Source organism: Pelodiscus sinensis, chromosome 9 (assembly GCF_052426305.1).
Source record: "Pelodiscus sinensis isolate ZL-2025 chromosome 9, ASM5242630v1, whole genome shotgun sequence".
Lineage (NCBI taxonomy): Eukaryota > Metazoa > Chordata > Testudines > Trionychidae > Pelodiscus > Pelodiscus sinensis.
The window spans coordinates 66,014,772-66,040,691 of NC_143060.1; the positions used below are offsets into that span (position 1 = coordinate 66,014,772).

The 25,920-nt window shown below is 50.0% G+C and overlaps 1 protein-coding gene across 2 annotated transcripts in view; it reads left to right on the plus strand.

The window, feature by feature from the left end:
- Positions 1-25,920, plus strand: part of PRRX1 (paired related homeobox 1) — a 64,444-nt gene that overhangs the window by 35,422 nt on the left and 3,102 nt on the right. Inside the window, exons 2-4 of one of the 2 annotated variants that reach the window (XM_075937007.2) lie at positions 16,816-16,991; positions 19,106-19,287; positions 22,103-22,171. In XM_075937007.2, the coding sequence (XP_075793122.1) occupies positions 16,816-16,991; positions 19,106-19,287; positions 22,103-22,157 (413 nt within the window). In that variant the 3' untranslated portion in view covers positions 22,158-22,171. The remainder of the gene's footprint in view (positions 1-16,815; positions 16,992-19,105; positions 19,288-22,102; positions 22,172-25,920) is intronic. The other variant, XM_075937006.2, reaches the window with a different exon arrangement.

Here is a 25,920-nt window from a genome sequence, read left to right on the forward strand (position 1 = left end):
ACTCTCGAACACAGCCCTCCCTCCGCTCCTTGCCCTCTCACCTTCCGCCCCCTCCTAGAGCTCCATGTGCCCCCCCCCCCAGTGGGATGAGGGGGGAGGATGCTGAGGAGGGATTGGAAATATTTGCTGCAGCTCTGTGGGGCATGAGCCGGGCTCCACAAACAGAGACCCGGGCAGTCTTTCCAACAGAGAAGATCATTCTCATTTTAAAAACGGCAACTCCCTTGCGCTCATCGGGAGGCTAAAGATACTTTCCCTTTAGGTTTGTGCCACACAGTTCGAGGTCCCCAGGGCATATTACAGGGGCCCTGCTACAGAAAGGATGTGGATGCTTTGGAGAGAGTCCAGCAGAGGGCAACAACGAAAATGATTCGGGGGCTGGAGCACAGGACTCATGAGGAGAGGCTGAGGGATTAGGGCTTGTTTAGTCTGCAGAAGAGAAGAGTGAGGGGGGATTTGAGAGCAGCCTTCAACTTCCAGAAGGGAGGTTCCAAAGAGGCTGGAGAGAGGCTGTTCATAGTAGTGAGGGATGCAGAACAAGGAGCAATGGGCTCAAGTTGCAGTGGGGGAGGTCTAGGTTGGAGATTAGGAAAAACTATTTCACTAGGAGAGTGGGGAAGCACTGGGCTGGGTTCCCTAGGGAGGGGGTGGAATCTCCAACCCTAGAGGTTTTTAGGTCCCAGCTTGACAAAGTCCTGCCTGGGATGGTTGAGTTGGGGTTGGTCCTGCTTTGGGCAGGGGGTTGGACTCGATGTCTCTTCCAGCCCTGGGATTCTAGAATTTGCCACAGATCGTCCTACCAGTGTTCCGTCTGGAAAATATTGCCTGCCAAGTAGGGGCCAGATGCCCGGCTGGTCTGAACTGATATAGCTCTGTGCCGATTTCAGTGGACACCCACCAAAGCTCTGGTCCCGTGTGCCTCCGTACAGTGTGGGCAGACCAGTGGGGCCAATTAACAGCTCATCCAAACCCAACTTATCCCAAACCCGAGAGGAATCTTTTTCCAGGTCAAGACAGTTTGAATAACCCTTTTAATGCTTATTGTTTTCACGTATTCGTGACTTCTGCCCTCTCCTTGCGCTGGGGATACCCTGAAAAAGGCCTTTCTCATGAGGCTTCCAGAGTAGTCGGGTAGTCTCAGATGGTTGAGGTTAGTTGGTGCCAGTATGAAGACAATTGGTTGCTAAGACTTTTCTCCCTCGTTCCAATATAAATCCAAGAGCACGCAACTCCATTGACTTCAGACCAAAACATAGAGGCAGATTCTCAACTGGTGTAAACTGGCATAGCTCCATCGACTTTCGTTTCTATCCGGTCAGAATCCAGCCCACAGACTGCACTGGCGTTATTCTGGATCGCCACTGGTGAACTGCAATCAGACGCCAAAATATTTAGCATTTTAAATACCGTACCCCTTAATGTGGGTAGGGGGTAAAGTTGCAGCCTCTCTGAAGCCAATGACAAGAATTGGTTATGACATCACTGATTCTCTCCGACGGGCTATTCCAAAAGGAAAAATTAAAAAGCACACCCGCCTGAAATCCTCAGCCGTGCAAACCGAAGGAGTGGGGATGAGGACAGTAATTTATTGCAAAATCTCTGAAGAAGGGGCACAACCCATTAGCGTCTTAATTGCTCCTCCTAGATTTGCTGCCAAGCACTCTGTAGTGGAATGTGAGCACACACTTTTGTGGTGCGTAATCTGCACGGCAAATTCTGTACTTTGCAGCTGATGATAAATAGATCTTTCAGAGGCTGTATTTTCTTGTGTAATAGACGCCAATTGCAAGTACTTTGTGCGGAGGAATAATCTCTCTGTGCCAAGTAAAATACAGTGCAAGTCTGTGGCGTGTTTTTCAATGTATTGTTAGTCACAATCCGCCTGACAGAACACGTTCTGTGCCAAAGATAATGCTCGGCAGCCCAATGCCAGCTTCAGTCCGAATGGGCTTTTCTTGGATGTCCTCCTCGGTGTGGAAAATGATTTTCTGTTTTTCCACAAAAGCTTAATGAGCTTCATTTTAAAATCCTATTTCAGGATCAGACGGCCAATTCTGTAGTCAGGGTCCTCTCCTGTCTGGATTTCAGGCCTATCCAATCGAGAGTTTAATTAATCCCCACAATACCTCTGTGAAGCAAGTACTATATATCCAGTCTATAGGTGGGGAAACTGAGGCAGGGAGCAGCGACATAACTTTACTCATATTCACAGAGGAAGCGAGAGAAGAAGGATAGGGAAAGTTAAGATGGGAAAGGCTGGAGCTGTCTCGGTGGGTTCCCCTTAGTCGAGCCTCGCAAATCTGCAGATATCCATGGACCATGACTGTGGTTCACTGATAGAGGCGGATCCAAGTTCTATCTCTTGAGAGAACGCCCGTGTGCAGATCCACGGATCAGATGCAGGAACAAATTGTGTATCTGTGCAGGGCTCTGCCTTTCGGCAGCAGAGACGTAGACTAGGAGATGGTTCTCTGCTAGCTTCTTGATTGGCTTGGGAGGGACGCGGAGCGGTAACTTATGAGCCAACCCCAGTAGGGAATGGTTTTTATGCTCGGCTCAGCGCAGGCCATGTTTCAGGGAGGTAGATTTCCTTCTGCCAAGGGGAGCTGGATGGTCCCAGCTAGGAAGGGTTCCTCATGCTCTGACCTCTCTTGGTAGCCAGGGGTTGTCAGGCGTGGCTCGGATTCCTAATGGGCGTGGCTTGCTGAGTCGGATATCCAGAGAGCCTGTCTCAGGGAAGGGGGCTGGTGGCTCCTCCCAGCAGAAGGGTTGGGTGCTGGAAGTCAGCGTGTAATAGGTTGGGACTCAACGCTGGGGCACCTCCTGCTGGCCATGCTGGGAATGACAGTGCAGCCTCAGCGCGCCCTCTCCTGGTGTTGTCTCCGCCACTGTTACCTGTCCTTTTGTCTCCACCCCTTTAGGCCCTGTGTCCTGCCTGTGTCCTGGTGGCTCTTCCCTCAGGGTACCCCCCACCTGACGGAGCCCACATCCACGGTGTTCCCTTCCCAGGGAACCCTGTTATCTCTAGGCCCACCTTTCCTCATGAGCCCCGTTCCTCAGGGGCAAACTGCTGTCTGAAACAGCCTCAGCAAGTGGGGGCAACCCGAGTACCATCTCAGACTGGAAGTTTACCAGGCCGGAGTTCTCCAGCTCTTCCGGAGTACTGCTCTGGGTACTCCTAGCTGTGTAGGCAGTGGGTTCTTCTCTCTCCCAGGCTGGGGAGAGACTGACCTCCCTCTGCTGCATAGCCCTTTTTATATAGGGCCCAACCCAGCCCTGATTGGCTGCCTCATGCCCTCTTGTGATTGGCTCTCAGAATCAGCCCCCTCCCAGGGCTGTTGTAACCCCTTATATACCAGTGTGGGGGTAGTAGCCCCCTCACACAGGACAAGCATTGCTGGTTGAAGACCTGATTTGCAGTTCTCTGAGCTGTCACTCAAGCGAGGAGCTTTCTTGGTGTCCTCCACAACGGGAATGTGGATTTGTAAGAATCCCTTCCGGCAAAGCCTGTTTGTGCCTGTGCTTATGTCCCTTCCCATTTCTCAGACTGGGGCAGAGGAGAGACGTTATCGTGTGTTCAAACGCTGATGTTTGTTTGTTTGTTTTTTTTACGAACCAAAATGTGAAGATTGCCGGGAGAGGAAGGAATGTCCGTCCTATAGCATCTCTCTGGTTCTTCTGTCTCCCCCCAGCTGCCCGGATTATTGGGAGAGGTGGGTTTTCTTAAGAACATTTGGGAAAGAAAAAGGGTGCATCATGGCGGTTCCTTCTTGCCTAGAGAAAAATGGGATTTATCATTATCCAGTGATTCCCTTCAAGGAGCAGGCTACCCCACCACATTGGGCAAGGCACTAGATTATGTTTGGACAGTTGGGTGACATCTTTCCGTTTCTAGACAGCACTAAGATTTGTTCTGTGTATTCCCTGTCGTGGCCTCGTACAGTTATGCCGATCTGATCTTTCAACACATTTGGTTTTAGCTTCTGTGGCATGCTCCTGCTCTAGGCATTGAAATGTACCGCTGGAAGTCTGCGAGGAGTGATTTGCAACCTGGCCAGATGTGAGACGCTTACAGCGCTGCTGATTTCTGTATCTCGCTTAAAAGGGTCCTGCTTTGATAAAAGGATGTTCGGTGGTTGACCTGGGGAGCACCGGCCTGTTTAGCTCCAGAGAGAAAAAAGTTTGGTTATATTTTATTGGCTGTTAAAATATTTCTGGTTTCCATTACAATTTTGGTTCACATTGTTGTGTGTTCAAACGCTGATGTTTGTTTGTTTATTTTTACAAACCAAAAGTAATCATTTTTTTGTCCACGGTTTTTGTTTTTTCGTGGGGGGGAAAAAAATCCATAAGGCCAGCTCTAGGAAAATTGTCCAAGAGGTCATGTGGCCAGAAAATCTCCGTCAGCCTCAGGTGTCCTCCAGGACTTCCAGACAGTCCCTCACCAACATTGAGAGGGCAACTTCCAGCTTTGTCTAGTGGTTAGAGCATGAGAACTGGAGCCTCGCTATCCCACATGCTTCTAACTTTGTGACTTTGAGTGAGTCATTAGCTCCCTGCCTCAATGTACTCCTCCGCAAACTGGGGCTGAGGTTAATATGCACCTAGCAGCAGCGTGGTACATTTTAGGCCTTTAAATTATTATGAGAGCCTTCGATTAAGGTTCAACAGAAGGGCAAAGCATTATTATGGAGCAGGGCCAAATTTAAAGCAGTTGCCTTCTGCAGTTCATTGTTGCCGGTCCCTTGAATTATCCAGATTTCCAAGTTGAGGGTTGTTCGTTATGACTGATTAAGAACAGCAAAGGACAATTATTTGATAATATAGTCATCACAAGGAAGTCAAGATTACTATGCCATATTGCACAGTCTGGAGTCCAACCTATCACTCATTTCCCCCCAGGTTCTCTAAAGCTCTGATCATCATTATCCTGCCTCATCTACTGGGAATTTCTGGGCTTCCATTTCTCATCCTTTTGATTTCAAATCTCTAGGTAGCCATTAGACTTTGGCAGAGAACCATTCCAAATAGTCGTCATTCCAAAAGGTTAAGAGACGGCCGATGGAGTAATTTATTAGCTAATGTGAAATGCATTCAGGGTACATAATAGGCTAAGCTGGGTCAGATTCAGATTTCTGTTTACGCCGCTGCAAATCTAGAGAATTCCAGAGAAGGCAACCGAGTCCCTCTGCATTTCCACCATTACGGACCAGCTCTGAATCCGGCCCATCATTTGGCTAATTCTGCAGAATCTTGCTGTCTTGTATGAATTGCAAGAGGTGCCGAAGAAACTACCAATTCTTCCTTTCTTTAGGCCTATCATCTTTCGTCGAGAACCTGCTAATAGCCGTCTACTGGCGTCAGTGAAAAGAATGGGAAACAGTTAGTTTTTTAAATAGCTCTAAACTCTTTAATCCCACAGACTCCACACGCGAACAATGTTAGATAAAAAGGTCTTTGTTCAGCATCCGTGGAATGCAGTGCCTTTTTGGATGTCCCGTTCTTGGACGGTCATGTAGTCTGGAAGCCAATAACCAGGCTCAAGTTATGTTGTTCCTGGATCTTCGAGGCCATCGTTTTTCCAAGCCTGGTTCAGGAGGGACCCATAAAATGCATTAGTGGTTTCGATCTGGATTTCTAAATGAAAATTTGCTAATGGCTCCAAGATGCATGCGTTACTCGGGGAAAGGACCGAGCGAGGTCAAAACACATTTGGATATCAATGAAAGGGAGATATCACGGTCGGAGGTCTGACCATAATTTCTTTTTCCCGTTCATTTGCATCTCCTATTTTCCCATAACATTCTGTCCATGCTGTGAAGTCCAGCACCATTGATCCAGTCCTCCGTAATGAGAATGAACAGGATTTGGCGCAGAAGGTGCTCTGTAGCTGACGTTCTATTTGAGGCCTGCACGTTAAAATTCTAAACAGACGACATATTGAGCGCAAATACCATACTTGTGTACCAGGGAGGCCAGTTGGCATTCTTATCACATGGGCCATTGTCTGTGGGGCCCACATGGGCCCTATGTACAAAATAACATGTCAAAGTGAATTTCCAGATACCGGTGGAACAAGGCTATGTAGTAATGACGCTTCCCAGCAGCAAAACTAGGCCACTGTAGGACTCAAACACCAGAGATTTGCATGAATCAAGTAGGAATGAGTAAATCTTTGCCAAACGTAGGGAGTTCTGGGTGGCTTTGGAGAGCGTTGTGGTTGGTGCAGAGTTTCGAAAAGGCCATTAGGAATGTGCAAAATGCCAAGCAATGCTTTGCAATCTGTTTTTTTTTAAATTCTCTTTGCAAAAAGACTTTGAATTGCCCCGTGCAAAATGTCCTTCATTTTCCATTCTCCCCAACTGAAACCCACATGAATTTTTGTGTACAAAGTAAGAACAAATGAAGTCACATGTGTTCCCAGCCAGTGTGAGAGAGAGGCTGAAAGGTGCAATGAGGCAGCAATCTCATTTGGTCTCCAGCCAGTACCACAGTATAAGCAAATAAGAATAACGAGGGGGAGCTGTGTTAGTATGTAACTTTAAAAACAATGAGTAGTCCTGTGGCACCTTAGAGATTGAGCGGATCATGGATTTAAAAGTAGCCATTTTTTCTACAAAGGAATTTCACTAATCAGTTAGGGTATATCTACACTACCACCCTAGTTCGAACTAGGGTGGTTAATGTAGTCATACGAACTTGCAAATGAAGCCCGGGATTTGAATTTCCCAGGCTTCATTTGCATGTTTCCGGGCGCCGCCATTTTTAAGCCTAGTCCGAACTATCTAGTTCGTGCCGCGTGTAGCCGCGGGCACGGAGTCCGCACTAGCGGACATTTAAAAATGGCGGCGCCCGGCAACATGCAAATGAAGCCCAGGAAATTCAAATCCCGGGCTTCATTTGCAAGTTCATATGACTACATTAACCACCCTAGTTCGAACTAGGGTGGTAGTGTAGACATACCCTTAGAGAGACAGATTGCAGAACTGGAATTCATCAAGTGTGGCACTGTTACCCCGGGCTTGACTAAAGATATTAACTGCTTGGCGCATTACAAAGCCAGTTTCTCCTGCCTTTAACATCCGCATTTTCACATCAAAAGCTATGAATGGGACACATCCAACCCACTTCAGTAGCCCCATTAACACAGGACTGCAATTGACAGGTACTTCTTCTGCTGTTCTGTATATCTTGGATTCTGTTATTTCTACTCTAACTCCTCTGAAGAAGTGGGTTTTGCCCACAAAAGCTCATGATTCTCTATCTCTCTCTCTCTCTCTCTCTCTCTCTCTCTCTCTCTATATATATATATATATATATATATTTGTTAGTCACTCCAGTTGAGGATAATGGGTGAGATTCTGCACAGCACAGAACATCTAGCCTGTGGGGATGTGGGTGGAGCTGGATTTAGGATACCTTCATGCCCACTGACTCCTGCTCTTGAGAGCCACCCCCTCATCCTAAAGAACTGCCGTATGGATGGCAGTGCTGCCTAGTATCTTCTCAGTGCCGCGTGTTCTGATCCCGTCTCTGACACATCCTGCTCTGCACCTTCCCCAGCTTGCTCCTACACCAGGGCCTGCGTGAGAGTCCTCTGACCACAGCCTATGCCAATACCTAGACCCAGGGAATATATGGGCCTTTAACACAGGTCTCACAGGGCTCTAGCTCTTTTACGTGATGCACAGGGACCAAGACCACGGTAAGGATTTTGACTAATAATCTGTAAAAACACACACACTATTTTGTGGTGTGCTGGAAAAATGTAAACACTGGAGGGATGCCCTCCAAGTGCTCTACTTTTTATGAGTCTGGTCCAAAGATGGTGGGTTAAATTCTGCCTTGATAGGCATCACATGCAATCCATTAACTTCAATGAGTCACTGAAGATTTAAGAGGGCAGAGTACGGTCTGCGCTTTTTTTTTTTTTTTTTTTGCTGGTTTTCCCCAGGGTACAAGTTCTCACCAGACAGGTGACAGGTACTTTCCTCCTTCAAAACTCATACACATCCATAAGCATTGGAGAATGAAATCACTAAGAACTCGCCAAGCCAGAGAGCAATTGCATATTTCCACCATGTTTTACGATGACTCCAAGAACTCTGGGAGGTGTTGCCACCTCACCCGGCCCCCTTTACCAAAGTTTGAGAGCTAGGGTTGGCTTGAAGCGCTCAGCCGGGCTGATAGATATGAAATGATATCTCCAAAGTTGGTTTTATTCTTCTGCTGGTCCAAACAAAGATACCACTAGCTGTTTGGTCCCTGAAATTCCAGGGATCCATCAGAATACTCCGTGGTTCTCTGCTGATTTCTTTTTACTCTGACTTAGGGGCTTCTCGCGTGACTTTAACCTGTACACAGCTACAAGTTGTGTGTGTGAGATTTTTCCAGTTCAGATGTTCAGAAATACTTTTTGAGGCCTGGTACAATTATCTTGCTCTCGGGACTTGCTGCTTCTGGATACCACAGAGACAAATTGCTTAGTAAAGTTTTCTAAGGGCCTTTTCCATGGTACTTTGCTCCTTTACCAGACAAGATGATCACTCACAGGGGTCAGGAAGGAATATGATGCTGACCTATTGGTGAGGCAGGAATTTACGCAATGAACGAAAAGAGATAGGGGAAAAGAAAAAAGTTGTTTTGGTGGGAAACGAGGCCACGACAGTCAAGGAAAGCCGGCAGGCAGATACGCTGCGGGAGAAGGTGAAAATGGAGTGAAGGCATTTTTAAAACCAGGTTGTATGATATTTGATTTCAAACAGTTGCCTAAATGCCATGAAGGGATTTTTGGGTCGTAAGAGACATCAGGAGACAGGACTGAGGAGATGAGGAACAGATGGCTAGAGGTGCAGATGTGATAAACCTGGTTTTGAAGCCTGCAAAGATTTATTCCCAAGTTTGTTTTTCCCCTCTTGAGTAGTGCTATAGACTGCATTGTTAAATGTGTGTGTCAGGTTTGGCAGAATCAGGGTCTTGTTAATGTGATGTGGGCAATGGGCCTCCATGTTTCCATATATAAGGGAGGGAAGGGTGTCTTGTAACTTTGTAGTGATAGTGCTGGCTTTGGAATGCTTGTGCATAGTTTGGTGCCACTGTGTGTGTTTTTTAAGAACGATGACAACATGGACCAGTAGACTGTAGCATGCAAGTGTTGACCAGTTATAAACACAGCCTAGGGTATGTCTACATTGCAATCCGAAGCACCACTGGGTAGAAGTCACAAAGGGCATGTCGTCACTACCTGCTGGATTGATGGCTAGCGATCGATCCAGCAGGGGTTGATTTATCATGTCTAGTCCAGACACATGCAATCCGAAGCACCACTGGGTAGAAGTCACAAAGGACATGTCTTCACTACCTGCTGGATTGATGGCTAGCGATCGATGCAGCAGGGGTTGATTTATAATGTCTAGTCCAGACACATGCAATCTGAAGCACGACTGGGTAGAAGTCACAAAGGGCATGTCTTCACTACCTGCTGGATTGATGGCTAGCAATGGATGCAGCAGGGGTTGATTTATCATGTCTAGTCCAGACACAATCAATCAATCACAGAGCGCTCCCCTATTGACTACGGCGCTTCACCAGAATGAGTAGTAGAAGGGGAGTTGACAGGAAAGCCTGGACCACCATGAAGATACCACAGCAAGCAGACCTAAGTACATTGACTTCAGCTACGTCATTCATGTAGCTGAAGTTGCGTAACATAGATCGATGGCCGCAGGGGACAGAGGGGTGGACAGGTCTGTGCTGCTATTTCTAGCTGTACTCCTGCATGCAAACCTGATGCAACTGCACCTCTACTTGCAGCACAGACATGCCATAGATTCATAGTTTATAGAGCCAGGGGACCACAGTGACCCGTTAGCCTGACCTCTATAACTTGTCATTGGCAAGCCCTTTAAAATGTGTTTGGTTTTGATTCGTTTCCCAAGGACCCATGTGATAATTCACATAACAATTACAACATGTAAAATCAAGTATAAAACAGCGAAGGAATTCCAAAGACATGCCTTGGAGCCTATCAGATCCAAGCATACATTGTGGGAACCGTCTGACCTGGAGACCTGCTGGAAAACCCTGCTACAAAAGGAGAACTAAGGCATTCCACTGAAGAATTGTGGAAGGACGCAAAGGGCTGTGTGTGTTCGTGAGGGTGGGTGGGTGGGTAAAAAATCCCAACTAAAATCATATCCATAGTAAAAGGGAACCCAGATACAGCCAGACTTAGCCTTGTATGGAGGATCTAGCGAGATGTTCATTGGCTTTATGAAGATGCCCAGGGTGTGTTTTCTTCCCAGTAAATACATAGAATCATAGACTATTAGGACTGGAAGGGACCTCGAGAGGTCATCGAGTCCAGTCCCCTGCCCTCATGGCAGGATCAGTCTAGTACTGTCTATGCCATCTCTGATAGACATTTATCTAACCTACTCTTAAATATCTCCACCAATAGAGATTCCACAACCTCCCTGGGTAATTTATTCCAGTGTTTGACCACCCTGACAGTTAGGAACTTTTTCCTAATGTCCAACCTAAACCTCCCTTGCTGCAGTTTAAGCCCATTGCTTCTTGTTCTATCCTCAGAGGCCAAGATGAACTAGTTTTCTCCCTCCTCCTCATGACACCCTTTTAGATACCTAAAAACGGCTCTCATGTCCCCCCTCAATCTCCGCTTTTCCAAACTAAACAAACACAGTTATTTCAGCTTTGCTTCCTAGCTCATGTTCTCTAGACCTTTCATCATTCTTGTTGCTCTTCTCTGGACCCTCTCCAATTTCTCCACATCTTTCTTGAAATGCGGTGCACGTTTTGACAATTCACACCCATGGTCTTATTATTCCAAATTCCTAGAAGGGGAGATCTGGGCCTTTCTGGTTGGATCAGGGTGACATTTGTGCCCAACACCAGTGCTACATGGCTGTCGGAGATGCCTTCGGAACTAGATCAAAGCCAGACGGGTGAGGTGACCTCTTTTATTCGACCATCTTCTGTTGGTGAAAACTTGTCTCTCTAACAGAAGTTGGTCCAATAAAAGATATCACTGTACTCACCTGGACTTGCTGCGCCCACACACTTGTTGTTAGTGCATGGGATGAGGCACACCACATACTTGAAGTATGCGCAGGACTCCCTGGTCTTGAAGAGCGTGTTGTACGGGGTGTGGATCAGCCTAGCAGTGGAGATGGGTTCCCACTGTGTGTGTCGCCGTTATTGCTTAATCGTACCCCGGAGAGGTTCCAGTGCATGGATTTTTAAAGTATAATTGTGTGGTCTTGGCATTGTGTTATGAAAGGGCAGAGCAAAGTTTGTGTGGCTCACTAAACTGGGCAGTTTTCTGACCTTAACAAATTCATATATATATATATATTTGTAAGTGTCACCTTAACTCTTACCATCCCGAGTTTGCAGTGCTTGGTTTGGTGCAATGGAACAATTCTGTTCATGATTTTTTACCCCGGAGTTATGGATATAAGTTCATTCCATTTTAACATTTGGGTTTGGTCGGCATGGGGGGGAGAGGGGAGGAGACAGAGAGAGCATGTGAAAAGTTGCGATTGGGAATTTCCAAGGGAGTTGAGAGAAATATTTTGTACAGGTTTGGGAGCAAATCCTCATGTTTGGATCTCTTCCCTCCCTCCTCCCCCACTTCTCTCTAAACCCTCACTAAAGCAGTGACAAAACTGACCACCACAACAAATGCTGTCCAAGGCCCAAAATAAACAAACTGAAGAAAAATAGAGGGTTTTTTTTTTTTTGGTCACTCTACTCTCTTCCCATTGTATCAGTTTTTAGGATTCCTGCTAGCTATAAAAAATATAAATTCACAGAAGGATTTCTTCCCAGTTTTAGCGACTCTCAGGGGAACCCAAATACATCTGCACTCTGCTCCCCAAATTGGCACTGCGTTTCCAGAATTTTCAGGGTTAACGGTTTTGGCCTTCAGCACCATGTAACAGGAAAATTAACTTTTGTTGATAATCTGGAGTTGCCTAGATTGCTGTCGTGCGAAAAGTGTGCCTTTAATTATGTCAGTGTTAATTTCTTTCCATAAACAAACTGAAGGATGGTTCTGAATTCCAATTCTCAGCCCTTTCTCCTTCTAAGTTCCAATTATGTAGTGTGTAAAGCATAGGCATAATATGTTGGAGGATTTATTTGTTATCAGTATTTCAAATATAAAAGGAAATGTCACTCAGGCAAAGCAAGGACCCAGTTGGGCAAAGAGTTATGACCACACGCAAAGCTACTTTGGTTCAAAATCTCCTGGAACTCCGCAAGCAGACTGCTCCACCCAAACCTTGTTTTGGGGTAGGGAAGGGGTGATCTGGAAAATATGGAGTTTGACTGAATGAAAATTTGCAGAGAAAGTATCTTTTTTTCCCAAAAAAGTATTGCCATTGAAATACACCAAACCTGATTTTTTTTCTGTTGGCTTTTGTGGCAGAAAACTTTCCGATTGTTTTGTCTACAAAATGTCAACATTTTCCATTAAACAAACCCCACCCATTTTTCTACTAACTCTAGTGAGTCAGACTCAATATTGGGTGCTTATCCGTACTTTGAAGCCCGAGGCTATATCACAATGCTTTTGTTTTCTTGCTGGAATTACTCATTCGGCTCCCAGCTTACAGAATTAACGTGAAAAATCTTTCCTGCCGTGTCTGGCAATGTGCATGATGCTGTACAAAGATATAGTCAGAGGCATGATGCTCTAAAAAAGCTTACCGTAAGGATCACGGGCAAAGGCAGGCAGGACTAGCGGCAATAGCTTGGGATGCAGGAATGGATGCCAGGGATCAGAGCGGGTGTCGGAGTCACGTCGAGAGCCCAAGTGAGGAATTGGGCCGGGGGTCAACACTCTGCATCAGTCTCGGTGTTAGAGTGGAAGGGGGTCGACCAAGAATCAGGCCCACGTCAGAGCTAAGGTCAGTACGGGGCGTTCACAGGCAGGGTTGTCATGGCAACGAGCTAGCTCCATCTTGTGGCTGGGCCGCATCCTGGGGTTATGTAGGTCCAGGAGCCAATCAGGAGTCACAAAGACACCGGTTGGTCAGGTCACTAGAGGCGGAACTTCCTGTGGCGCGCAGCCTCTGTGGCGTGGGCCTGCCAGGTGGCAGCGGCTGCCCGGTGGCAGGGCGGGGACGTTGGTGGCGGGTCAGGTCTCCAGACTTGCGTCCGAGTCCTGCCAACCTTTCCACTTGCAGACACGAGCACACAGATATCGTGCCCTGTGGTTGCACGTCTCTCCTGTTTACCCTCTTTCTGCTTCCTCGTCGCAGGCTCTCTGTGGTGTATATACAGCCCCTCTCGCCACAGGACCTGCGCGCCTCCCGCCACCTCTGTGAGACAGACCTCTAGGGCTCTGCTGTTGTCTCCACTGGGATGCCTACAGAGACTATATGGTCAGCCCCAGACCATATAGGAAGCGTAGGGTGCAACAGGGGGCTCAAAACACATCCTAGGCTAGTGCCCTACCAGTGGCTGATTCTTCCTCTCTCTCTTCGCATGTACTGAGTAACCTGGACAACCAAAGTTCAGAAATGGAAACCAAGGTGCTGAGGGTGGTTAAGAACAGCCAGACTGGGTCAGGCCAAAGGTCCATCTCTCCCAGTGTCCTGTCTTCCAGCAGCGGCCAGTGCCCCAGAGGTAGTCAAGTGTTCCCTCCCCTATCACCCATTCCCAGCTTCTGACAGAGGCTACAAACACCATTTCTACCTAACCTGGCTAATAGCCATTGCTAGACCTGTCGTCCGTGAGTGTATTTAGGTCTTTTTTGAACCCTGCTATAGTCCTGGCCTTCACAACATCCTGTGGCAAGGAGTTCCACAGGTTGACAATGCATTAAGCTTTTTCCAAGTTGCCTAAGGGAGTTAGCCCCTCAGCTCTCATTGACGTTTCTGGGAGTTGTGTGGTGACCCCTTCTCATCGTCTCTCTGTCCCTGTAATTAACCCAAGGAAACCTTGCTTAGCTGCCTAGCAATCTGAGTCCAGATACTTCCCGTAATGGGGTGAGTCATGTCCACGCTCCATGCCAACTGATGGCAGAGGTGACCTGGCCAGGGGTGACCTTCACATGAGTCACTGGAATGCAGCGTTTGCTCATAATTTTCCGTTCGGTGCCTGGGGTGAGGCCTCTTTGCTTGACCTTTTGTTTTTTGGATGCTGTGTGTGTGAGTGAGCTGTGACTCACTGCTATGTCCCTTTGCTCCAGGAAGAACCAAGCAAATTGCAAGGATGCTTTCAAGGCTGTTTCCAGGATGCACACTTATTCTCTGGCCTTTTTCAGGCCTTCTCCTTTGCCCCCCTCCCCGCCACTCCCCATAGCATCAAACCTGTGCCTCTCACACAGGAATGTAGCCATGGTCTACCTACTCCAACATCCTGTTTCCGACCGTGGCCAGTACCAGATGTTTCAGATGAAACCCCAAGAGAGCCCCGAGGAGCTGGCTACGTTCTGAGGAATGTTTGGGCAATGAGAGAGCCATGATTCAATGGTCCACTCCTGCCTAGGGATTTCAAGTGAAAACAGAATGTTTAGCATCTTAGGATGGGTCTCTATGCAGTTAGGGCTCTGATTGGTGAGCCCTTAATATGGATCCTCTTGAATTGGATCACAAGAGGCGGCGTGGTGTGGTGGACAGAGTCCTGGAGTGTCATGCAGGAGTCCACGCGCCGTCCTGTGGCCCTATAGAGCCTCACCAAAATATTTACAATCGTGAGCTTTCGTGGGTAAAACCCACTTCCTCAGATGGGTTGGAGTGGAAATAACAGAATCCAAGAGCTATATAAACAGCTTCTCATTGGAGACCTTCACTACTGGGCACCTGTAAACGTCACCAGTGACGTCTGCATTCCCTCCAGCTCTTCTTTAAGGGCCGTGCTGCCTTGTGGTCTCCGATTCTAGCAAAACAAAAGGCTGCCGGTTCAAATGACAGGTGAGGAAGGGCAGACATCTCGTGTAAACCGAAGGGCCGATAGTCAAGCCGTCTCTTCTGCTCCAGGGAAGTCTGTCTGTTCTTAGCGCCCACCGGGCAAGATGCTGGGCAGAGCAGACTTTGGTTTTTATGTGCCTAGCTCTTCTCATGTTGGACCTGTTAAGGGGTGGGGATTTTGCTCAGCTGTTTATGTGGAAGATCCAGTCTGTTAGCAGAGAAATTGAGTGAGGTGCTGCTTGTTCTGACGGATGGCTCCTAGGTACTTTTCTATTTCATCCCCTGTGCTGTGTTTCCTGCATTATCTTTTCCAGGGAATCGGAGGGCTGAAGGAATACACGTTGCCAATATAATCCTGTTCTAAAACAACAGCAAAGGCTGTGCAGGGATTATGATGGGGGGAAAAAATCGAATTTGTTCTCTGTTCGCTGGAGCTGAGCCAGCAGTGCCTAACCGTTTAGTCTACGGATAAAACCGCTGTTCATGGGCAACTTATTAACCCATCACAATTTTCCTACCTTTGTTTACCATTGCATCTTGCATCACGCAGCCCAAGACTCCCTGGTCCCGGAGCACGGGTGGAGGGGAGAGGCAGCATGTGGCCCCAGTCTCCCCGGCCCTGGAGCATTCTGGGGGCGGAGTATGGGTGGGGCCAGGCTGGCACTTCCCCTGCCTAGCATACCTGCCACCCATGGTCCCAGGTTCAGAGCCCCTGTTGGTGTTATGCTTGCTTGCATCAGATTTGTGAACTAGCGTGTGCAGTGTTATAAGGAACGGGGATATGCACCGTGAATCTTTTCCCCCCACACAAAGGCAATGAAATCGCCCAGACAAGGATTATTTTCTGTAACGTTTGCAGCTAGGACTATACAAATATATGTACATGCCATTGCTTTGTCTTGACTGTAGCAAGAGAACTGAATACTGGGCCTGTTAGCCAGCAAATAAATCGGGCTTCTCTGTCAATCTAGCTGTTAAAAACTCCAGGCTCATGCACACAGCCAAATGCGAGAGAGAGTTTTCCTTGTGCAGAAGGGGAGAGAAAAAGATTGAGAAACTCCCCAACCTTGTAGAGCTCCTACCAGCGCTCTTCTCTCCTTCTTTCTCCACAGACACTCTTCCATTGCTTACCTGATAGGTGCAAACCCCTCAATGCATGCGTGGCCAACCCACTGTGGGCAAAGAGCCAAAATATCAGTGGATCCAGCGCGAAGAGCCGGGGCAAAGTTGTCGAGCAAAAAAACGGAGTCCCCGTTTGGTCAAGCAAAAAAAAAAAAAAGCTCTGCCCTTTTAAGAAAACACGTTTAGAGGCTTTTTGGCCACATCAGGCTCCCGCTGGCTGCGGGGGGAAGAGGTTGACACGTAGGCTTCTTGTTATAAAGTGCAGATCTTCCAACCTGGGGGAATGGAAACCAAACCATGTGAGTTAGGGGACTAATCATGCAGGCCAACTAGTGGTTCCGGACAGTGGTCCCTCTCGTTTTTTCCCTTCATGGGCAGAATAAATTTTGTGACGTGCACCAAGGCATGTGCAGATGTGCACCACCAGTAGAAATACATGCTGCCGGCTGTGGGGGCTTGAGAGCTCTTCTAACCGGCTGGGTGGCACCAGCAGGATCGACAGCCCCGCAGCTCTTTAATGAGCCCCGCCCAGCCCAAAGCTCCATGCTCTGTGCTGGGAGAGGGGCGCTTCTCCCCTAGCGACAGCGGCAGGTCCTTGCTGAGGACATGTGACTGGGCTCTTGGTTTCTCTCTCTCCCCCAAAAGATGCCGAGATCTAGACTTGCTGTGTGAAAAAAACGGTAAATGCCGATGCTTCAGAAACACAAATAGTCTAGGTCCTGTGCTTCACCCGTCCCATCTTCTCCCCTTCTAGATGATCAGCTGAACTCGGAGGAGAAGAAGAAGAGAAAGCAGAGGAGAAACAGGACCACCTTCAACAGCAGCCAGCTCCAGGCTCTGGAAAGAGTCTTTGAGAGGACACATTACCCCGACGCCTTCGTACGAGAAGACCTCGCCCGCAGAGTCAACCTCACTGAAGCCAGAGTGCAGGTAAGCAGGGACAAAAGACAGGAGTCCTCCTGTCTCGTCCAGGTACTGCAAGCAAGCCATGGCTGTAGTCGTCATCCGGCTGGCTGTAGAGATCCAGAACTGGCCTCAAAATCATAACAAGGGTAGAGGTCTCCTGGCCTCTCAAACATATACATGCCAGATGGATCCTTCGTAAAAGCTCAATCGTCTTTAATCGGGTGAAACATTAGGGTTTTATAGAAATCAAATGGGGTGAGGCCAGGGACCCGGACTGAAATCACAGCCCCATTGCGTTAGGTGTTGTACAAATCCATATGAAAACAAGGGCCAGAATTTTCAGACGTGACTTAGAAGCCGGTTTTCCTAAAGCCTCGCTGAAAGTCTTAGGTGCTTGGGTGCCCGTTACTTTTGAAAACGGGAGCTCCTCTGTCTCGGAGGCGCTCTTGAAAAATTCATCCACCACCCCACGTCCACGTCCACGTGACAAATCCAAAGAATCGACTAGCGAATAGGAGCCTGGCTGTAGAACTTCCCAGCCAACTTGGGATTCTGCCGCAGGGAGCGAATTCGCTGTTAAGGTCTGTGGAAGCAACACAGCTGCCGACCTTATCGGGTTTGGCCATCAGAGACAACCCAGCAGCAGCTGGGAAGGGGAGTCTATTTTTGTAATCAGATTGGCGGCACAGGCAAAAAGGCCAAGTCACACACCCTTCTCCAAAGTGAGTGGCGTAGGGTTATTCGCTGGGGAAGACAGAGATTCCTACGGAGGCATTACACCCAATATTGAATCATGGTGGCAACCATACGCTACTTTTGGGGGTAGAGAAGAAGGTTCTGGAGTCATGAGGGAAACCTCAGAAGGTCGAGATGTTTGGCTCCGACTCCAAAGCTGGGTTGTGCATCTTGGCTTTAGCCTTCTTGCCTGAGCCCAGAAACACAGAGCTGTCCGAAACTGAGGGAAAGTGAAACCCGTTGCTCCCAGCCTTATCCACGGGGCAGACACTTGGGTTCCCCCAGAGGTTCTGAAGAAGGCATGGGTTAGCTCTGATTTAACCAGGACAGATCCACCCACTGCGCAGTGAAGAGCCGCACCTAGACTGGCATCGCAGGGTGCAGTCCCATTCCAGAGCTCTGTACGTCTCGGTCATCACCAGAGTCAGGCTCTCGCTTGTTCTTACACGTGAGAGTTTCACCGAGCAGGGTTTCCCCAAGACACGTGGCTGATGAAGGTGTGAGCAGCTTGAGTTTGAGAGCACAAGGGTAGGACGGGCGGGGCCCATCATCAGGATCCAATGAATGAAATTGGCCTTTTGGATCCTGATGATTTGTTGGGCAAAAGGGAAAGAGCTTGGGATGGGGGGATTTGCGTGTGTGAGAACACACCTGTGTGTGTGTGTGTGTGTCTACATTTGTTCATCAATAGATTCAGAGAGTTGAAAGCCAGATGAGACTAGGGATGTTAAATATCGGTTAATTGAATAGTCGATTAATGTCATGAATTCTTACCGGTTTCTCGACTATTCTATAGCCCCTGGGGGTGGGGCCAGCAGCCAATGAGCTCCGACCCCACTCCCAAGGCGCCCCCTGTTACTCCACACTGTATCAGAGGCAGCAGCGTGAGGTGCCAGGCAGGAGCTGGTCCACAAGAGGAGCCAGTTTAAAAACTAGCTCCCCTCACAGATCAATTGCCCGTTGCCCTGTGCTGCTGCTTCTGATACCGAGGCAGCAGTACAGGGTGGCAGCAGCCCCTGTCGGGGGGACGGGTCTGAGTGCCCAAACACAGCAAGCCGGAACCGAGTCGAGCTAGCTGCCCGACCGGCTCCTAATACACTTTAAATACAGAGCCACAGCGGGGATAGGTCCTGGACCTGGCGCAAGCCAGAACTGAGCCAAGCTGCTGGCCAGCCTGCTAAAAAATGTACTGGTGGGAAATGCGTGTTGTCTATAGCAGTAACCGATACGGTTCGGTTATCGGTTAATTGGTTAATCGACTAGACTGTTACACCCCTCCAAGAGTCTGTGAGATCCTCCAGTCTAGTTGGGATAGCGGGCGTGGGGAAGGGGAGCAGCCGTTGCCTCCACTCAGCGCCGGGTTCTGATTTCTGGCCTGTCTGTGCCCTTCCCCCCCCCCCCAGGTCTGGTTTCAGAACCGAAGAGCGAAGTTCCGCAGGAACGAGAGAGCCATGCTGGCCAACAAGAACGCCTCCCTTCTCAAGTCCTACTCCGGCGACGTGACTGCGGTGGAGCAGCCCATCGTCCCGCGCCCCGCTCCGAGACCCACCGACTATCTCTCCTGGGGGACGGCCTCGCCTTACAGGTGAATGCAGAGCCCATCGCTAGGTAACGCCCCTCCTCCGCCCTCCACGCTCCTTCCTCCTCTGACAGCGACGCTCACTGGGCGCATCCCACAGCTCGGGCCAGGCGTCACGCCGTGTGGGCGCCTCCCTCCTCCTCGCCTGGGAGGCTGGCACCAGTTAGAGCAGCCGCGGCTCGGCTCTAAATCGCATTGGCCTGTAACAGAGGCCTGTCGGTTGCACAGCTGGAGTGCACAGCACTGTGGCTGTACCAGCCTGCCCCTGGTCCACACCCTACATCCGGGGCTGCAGGTGGGGCCAGCGTAGGACCGTTCCGCCAGCCCCGTGCCGGATAAGGAGCCCCCCCCGCAATAGGAGATTCTCTCGGGGGCTGTTTCTTCTCCCCTGGAACTGCGTAAGAGGGCCTCAGGCAGCTGGAGGGGAGAACGGAGGGGAGACGGGAAGGGCGGAGCCATGCCATTGTGTGAGCTAGCTTCAACAACGAATCCAGTGGAACGTGACTGATTTCTGGCGTGCTTCGTTGGAAATCCGGCCTCTGGATGACACGGGGTCTCCCCGGAGCGCAAGGGGGACGCCGAGACAGCGGTAGCCTTTGTGCAGCGCGTTAAGGACCTGGCCGCTTGTTATTAAACTAGCACCACGGGGTCCTGGGGTGCTAGCAGAGCGAGAGGCAATTCCGAGGCTCCCCTCTGGGAGGGCTGGTTTGAGCACACGTGGGGGGGGCCACCTGTCTCTAGAAGCAGTTGCCTTCTGGTGGCGAATGGGCGACCAGGGAGTGGTTTCTCTCTCTCGTTCCTAGCGCTCAGGCGTTAACTTGTTGGCGGTCCAGCAGAGAAGCCAAGAACTGATCATAGACTCAGAGGCTGTGTCTACACTGGCGCGATCTTGTGCCAGAGATATGCAAACGAGGCTAAGCGTGGAATATCGCCGAGCCTCATTTGCATATCTAATGAGCTGCCATTTTTGCAGAAGAGGCTCTTGCGCCAGAAGGAGCTGTCTACACGGCCCCTTCTTGCGCAAGAAAATCCCTCTTGCGCAACGCCGCTACGCTGATTATTTTCAGGAATAACGGCATGGCGCAAGAGGGGTTTTCTTGCGCAAGAAGGGGCAGTGTAGACGCTCCTTCTGGCGTAAGAGCCTCTTCCGCAAAATGGCGGCTCATTAGATATGCAAATGAGGCTCGGCGATATTCCACGCTTAGCCTCATTTGCATACTTCTGGCGCAAGATCGCGCCAGTGTAGACCTAGCCATAGTGCACTAGGGACCTCGAGAGTCATCGAGTCCTGTCCCCTGCCCTCACGGCAGGACCAAGCACCGTCTAGACCATCCCTGACAGGTGTCTGTCTCACCCGCTCTTAACTATCTCCAGAGACGGAGATTCCACAACCTCCCTGGGCAATTTATTCCAGTGTTTAACCACCCTGACAGGAAGTTTTTCCTAATGTCCAACCTAAACCTCCCTTGGTGCAGTTTAAGCCCATTGCTTCTTGTCCTGTCTTCAGAGGCCAAGGAGAACAGTTTTTCTCCTTCCTCCTTGTAACACCTTTTTTGATGTCGCTTCTCCATCCCTAACCCAATCATGGTTGGGAAAGTTCTGGGAACTCCCTGCGCTGTTGTCTAGCAACAGGCTCAGAGGGGTTGGCCCAGCATGGTCTTGTCTGCTCTAGGCTCCAGACACGGGGCTGGTGAGGGGACCAGACTCAGCTGTGGGGCCCGGAGCATCAGCCGGAACCTGCTCGGGAGTAGGTGGGCTCTCAAAATCTCTTTTAGTTGAGAGTAAGTCAAGGGGAAAACATCACCGGGCGCGGTTCCTTGTGGCCATGGAGCGTGGTTTTCCGGGCACTGTAGCTCTGGTAGGCCTGGCTGCTTGCAGACTGACGCTTCCACTCACGCCCTAGCTGACCCGCCAGTACTGGAGGTATGCAGAGTAGCCAGACGGGCCCAGCTTTTCTCCCAGCTGAACCATGTGGCAGAGGGAGCTTTCTGGAGAGGAGAAGGAGGGAGTGATGAATATGTTGCTAAAAGGAGCCGGGGTGGATGCGTTCCATGGCCGGAGCCAACCTAAGTCCATGCTCCATGGGCTATGAGAGATGCTGCCAGCGTCCAATCAGAAAGGGAAAATCTCCTTAGCATTGGCACCTCGTACGATTCTCAGCCCTCGCCTTCCTCCTCTGGGGCCTTTTCTCTCAGGAAAGGAGGGAGCCCAGCTTGTACTGGCTTGGGGACACAGCAGGCAGCGGGTGACTGTTTGTTTTTAGCACCGTAGCTGGGATTTAAATGAAGGGCTCACGACCCTCAGGCGTCGTCCTGTCAGGGCCCGATGTCAGCCCAGCTACGCCACTGGCCTCAGAGCGGGACTGGTCAAAGATCTCTGCTGCTAAAAGTCAGTCGGGCCTGTTCCTCCTGGAACTCAGGCAACAAACAGCCACTGGCCACGTAGCATCCCTGATATGATGGTACTTTGCTCTGTGGTCCTCATCCATGCCCACACCGTGACCTCCCGTTAGAAGAAAGGAAAGCGTCAGGAAGCCACCTGTCCATACAGCAAGGAGTGTGGCCATGAGGCTAGTTTACCTCAGTGAACCCCCTCTTTTGCCCTATCAGAGCCAGGCCTGGTGGCCAGAAATGCATGGTGGCGTGTAGGGCTTTGCCCGCAGTGCTGCTCTCTGGGGAGGAGCGGGGTGGTGAGATGGTCCAGGAGAGAAGAGGGCAAGATGGCCGCTCCTTTCCCACCCGCTCTGGCTGTTATGGTCACGGTACCGGGCACCCGCGGGACTCGTGTGGCTCATTTCTACCTCTCACGCTTTTAAAAATAGATCCTCGTCCCTCCCAAGATGTTGTTTACACGAGGGGCTTCATAACGGATTCTAGAAGACCCTGCAAAGGTAACTTCCAGGGGGCAGGGGGCTTTCTACACGGGCGTACGGGCTGGAGGCAGGCAGCTGGCCCTGCGGGAGAGAGAGGGCAGGGGAAACCAGCGGCCATGGGCAGACGCAACAGGCGAGCAAAGGAAGGAGACCGGAAAGAAGAGCCGCTTTCCCTGCGGTAGGTCTGCCTCCTGCTTTCCTGTGCCTAGGGCGGCCTCTCACCCCGCCCCTGCCCTTCACCGGCCGTGCAGACCAAAGGGTGGGGTGGTCACAAGGAAGGCCTAGAAGGAGCTTGCTCCTCAGAGGAAAAGACTCGTCACCAACCCCTCTTCCCCCACGTCTCTGCAGCTCTTACTTCGATGGGTCTTGGAAACATCTGAGTGTCTCGTACACCCGTGTTCCTACCCTCTGAAGAACGGGCTAGCAGGGGCTGCTGTGGCCTCTCATTAGCAACCGTTAGCTCACCACATCTCACAGCACCCCCGTGAGGTATTTTTCCTGTGAAGGAGACATGCCAAGTGAAGCAGAATGTGTATGGGCCCCTAAATGCAACTGTAATCAAGTGGCGTGGCCAAGGCCTCAGAGGAACACAGTAGCAGAGTCAGGATTAGCCTGACGGAGGTTTTTGCTTCTAATGCTATGTCCTGGCTTCTCGGCACCATCCTAAGCAACAAGTTGAAGGTAACGTCCCTATGTCAGAAACTAAAGGAGTTAGAAAGGGGGGGGGTATTAATTTGTTGAACTTTTATAGGCCAACTGTTTTCCTGTTTGCACTGTGTTCTCTGCCGCCTCATAGTCAGGTGTTAGTCATATTCTGGAGGGGACTGAGACAGTCACAGGAAGAGTCGCACAAACTATAAACAGACGATGGAGTAGTTCACTGGGCTTTGAGTCGCTATAGTACAATGTAAGCAAGTGACGGGGAGATCCAGACCTTGTCTCAAAGTTTTATAACAACTTATCGTAGCCACCCTAGTATTCTGCAGTTATGGCCCAAAATGCTGCAAGGATGTTGCAAGCTGCTACGTTTGGGACCATGCGAGCTAGGTGAAATGCGAGGAATGCAGATTTGGCAACCCTCAAAACATCTTGCAAATTCTATACATCATTTTGGCTGGAAAAGACCTTCCTCAAAATTTCCCCCTGAAACCTTTTTTTTTTTTAACTTTAAAACAACTTATTGCTTCAAAATTTCCTTTCACTGAATGAAGAAACAGTTGAAAATGCTTGAAACAGAAACAAATTGTTTCATTTCGGGTTGAAGGAAACTTTTTTTTTCTAAAGAATTCAAAGTGATTGCTTTTGGAGAGGCTCAAAATGGAATTATCTATCTATCTATCTACATTCCTCTTTTGAAAGAGGAATGTAAATTAGGCAAATCAAAAGTGCAAATGAAGCACAGATTTAAATATTATTTGCATATTCGCGTCCGAGCGCTTTTTCGAAAAAGGGTTTTTTGAAAGTGAAAGCGCAGTCTAGACGTTTTTTCAGGAGTACGGGTTCTTTTGAAAAAGGGTTTACTTTTTCGAAAGAACTGCGTCTAGACTGCGCTTCCACATTCCAAAAACGTTTTCGAAAAAGCACTCGGACACGAATATGCAAGCGTGGGATATTTAAATCCGCGCTTCGTTTGCACTTTCGAGTGGCCTAATTTACATTCCTCTTTTGAAAGAGGAATGTAGTCTAGACATAGCCTATCTGTCTGTCTGTCTGTCCCTGGGGTCATGTCTGTCTGTCTGTCTGTCTGTCTGTCTATACACTCTAGCTATCTAAGTTGCTGGTGAACTGACAAATCTGTTGTTCACCCAACTCTTTGCTGCATTCCACAGGCTCATAGAAATATTTGGTTGGCAGGGACTAAGAGAGGTCCTTTAGTTCGAGCCCCTAGGCTTTGGCAAGACCAAATATACCTCGTCCATCCCTGACAGATGTTGCTTCATTTGTATGACTGCTTTGGGGTAGCACATGTCTGGAGTGGGGAGACTGAGTCTCCCCTCCAACCACCTGCATTCTAATCTCCATTCATTATTTCCCACGCGACGTTATTGTTGCAAGACCTCTGCCCACCTGAAAACTGGGACCCCAGCCTTGTGCTACGAAACGCTCCAAGGCTTTCCCCTTTTCCACGCTGCCTCCTCCTTTGGGGGACGCTGGGCAGCTGGAATGGTCATTTACTCTCTGTATCGCGGGAGCAGCTCCAGGCCTCGGGAAAAGCTCCGGTGCCCGTTGGGCCAAGGGTCGTGCACACGCTGAATGAAAGCCGGGCCCCACCCGGATCGAAGTGTAAGACGAGACCAGTACAATCCAGGAGGCCCTGTCCTGCCCTGAGCGCTATAATGAAAACAGCCATGAGGGGGTGTCCAGCCTCTGCAGGTGACAGAGTCAGCACAAGGCTAGGTGGGCAGGAGTAGAAAAATTGAGAGAGGCGGTATTAAGATTCTGGGGCCATTCCAGCCGCTGCAAGTCTACCTGCTCCCATCCCAATCTCGGTTCCCGTTCCAGCGTGGCCAGGTCCTCCCTGCCACTTCCCCCGCTCTGCAAAAGTCCACATGTGAGCAGCGCTCCTACCATGTTTGCTGCAGGGGTGCTAGTCCTCCCTACCCCCCGGTTCTGCTCCCCGCCACCCAGCCCAGCCCACCTAAGTCTCATACAAAACGTGGCTTAAGGACATAAGAGGTGCACGGCTTTTGCCCGGGGTGCAGGCCACCCCGTTAGCATGTATTGCATTACAGCTAAAAACCACAGAATGCGGCAGTCAGCCAGGACAAAACCCCAACCCGAACGGATGCTCCTCGGTTGTTGGTGGTGCCCTTGAGAAATGTAGCCCCTGGGGTTCGTTTAAAAAGTGCATCCCCCGTTCAATGCGTGTGAGTTCCCCGGGGCCTTTGAACCAGCACTGGGCGATTGCCGCGAGTTCTGACCAGGCTTTTATCTCAACAAGCCAAACCCACTGCGCCTGCAAAACGGCTCAGGCAAGCTCCCGGGAGCAAGGACTTTCCGCGCTGGCTCTGGAAAGACAGACCTAGCACTAGAATTAAACATTGTTTGCCCGGGGCATGCCTCCACTGGAGACCCACCAGCACGGGTACGGGGGGGAGAGAAAGGGCCCGGGGCCCAGTGGTTCAGAAGTAACTGGGGCTCCCGGCAGCAGCAAAGGACAGAGGTCTGGGCCGTTGAAATCGCCGCCGGAGTGCCACACAGAGTGATCCAGGCAGCGCTAAGGGCTGGCTGAGGGGGAGGGAGCATGCGCCAGGTGGACTATGGGCTGGCCCGCCTCAGCCCCGCCCTTTCTGCCCGAGGCTCCGCCCCTTCTGGAAGCACAGCGCCACTGCCACACCTTGCCAAGGGGCCTGGCAGAGCTATCCACCCCCCTGCTAGACTGCAATCCTGGGGTTCACTAGCTCAGGGCCTGGAGCAGTGAAGCTGCAGCCGCATAGGCTGGCTGGTCCTGCCTGGAGTCTGGGGTCATGCCCTCCAGGGCTAGCCTGTGCTGCTGCGGCTTCCCTGTCCTGGGACCCGAGCTAACCAAATGGAAGCTAACTCGGGTGTGTTGGCCTGAGCTGCACTCGTGCTTGTGCAGTGTGAACCGTTCTTTCGTTCTGTGTTTGTACAGCGCCTAGCACAACTCGGGGGGGACGTCTGTGGCTTCAGCTCTCAGGCACTACCACCGTACCTATCATGAGTTTTAACCAAACAGTTTCGAACCCGGGGAAAGCATCAGGGTCAAAGAGTTACATTTCCAATCCAGGACAAAGGTGCAGGTGCAT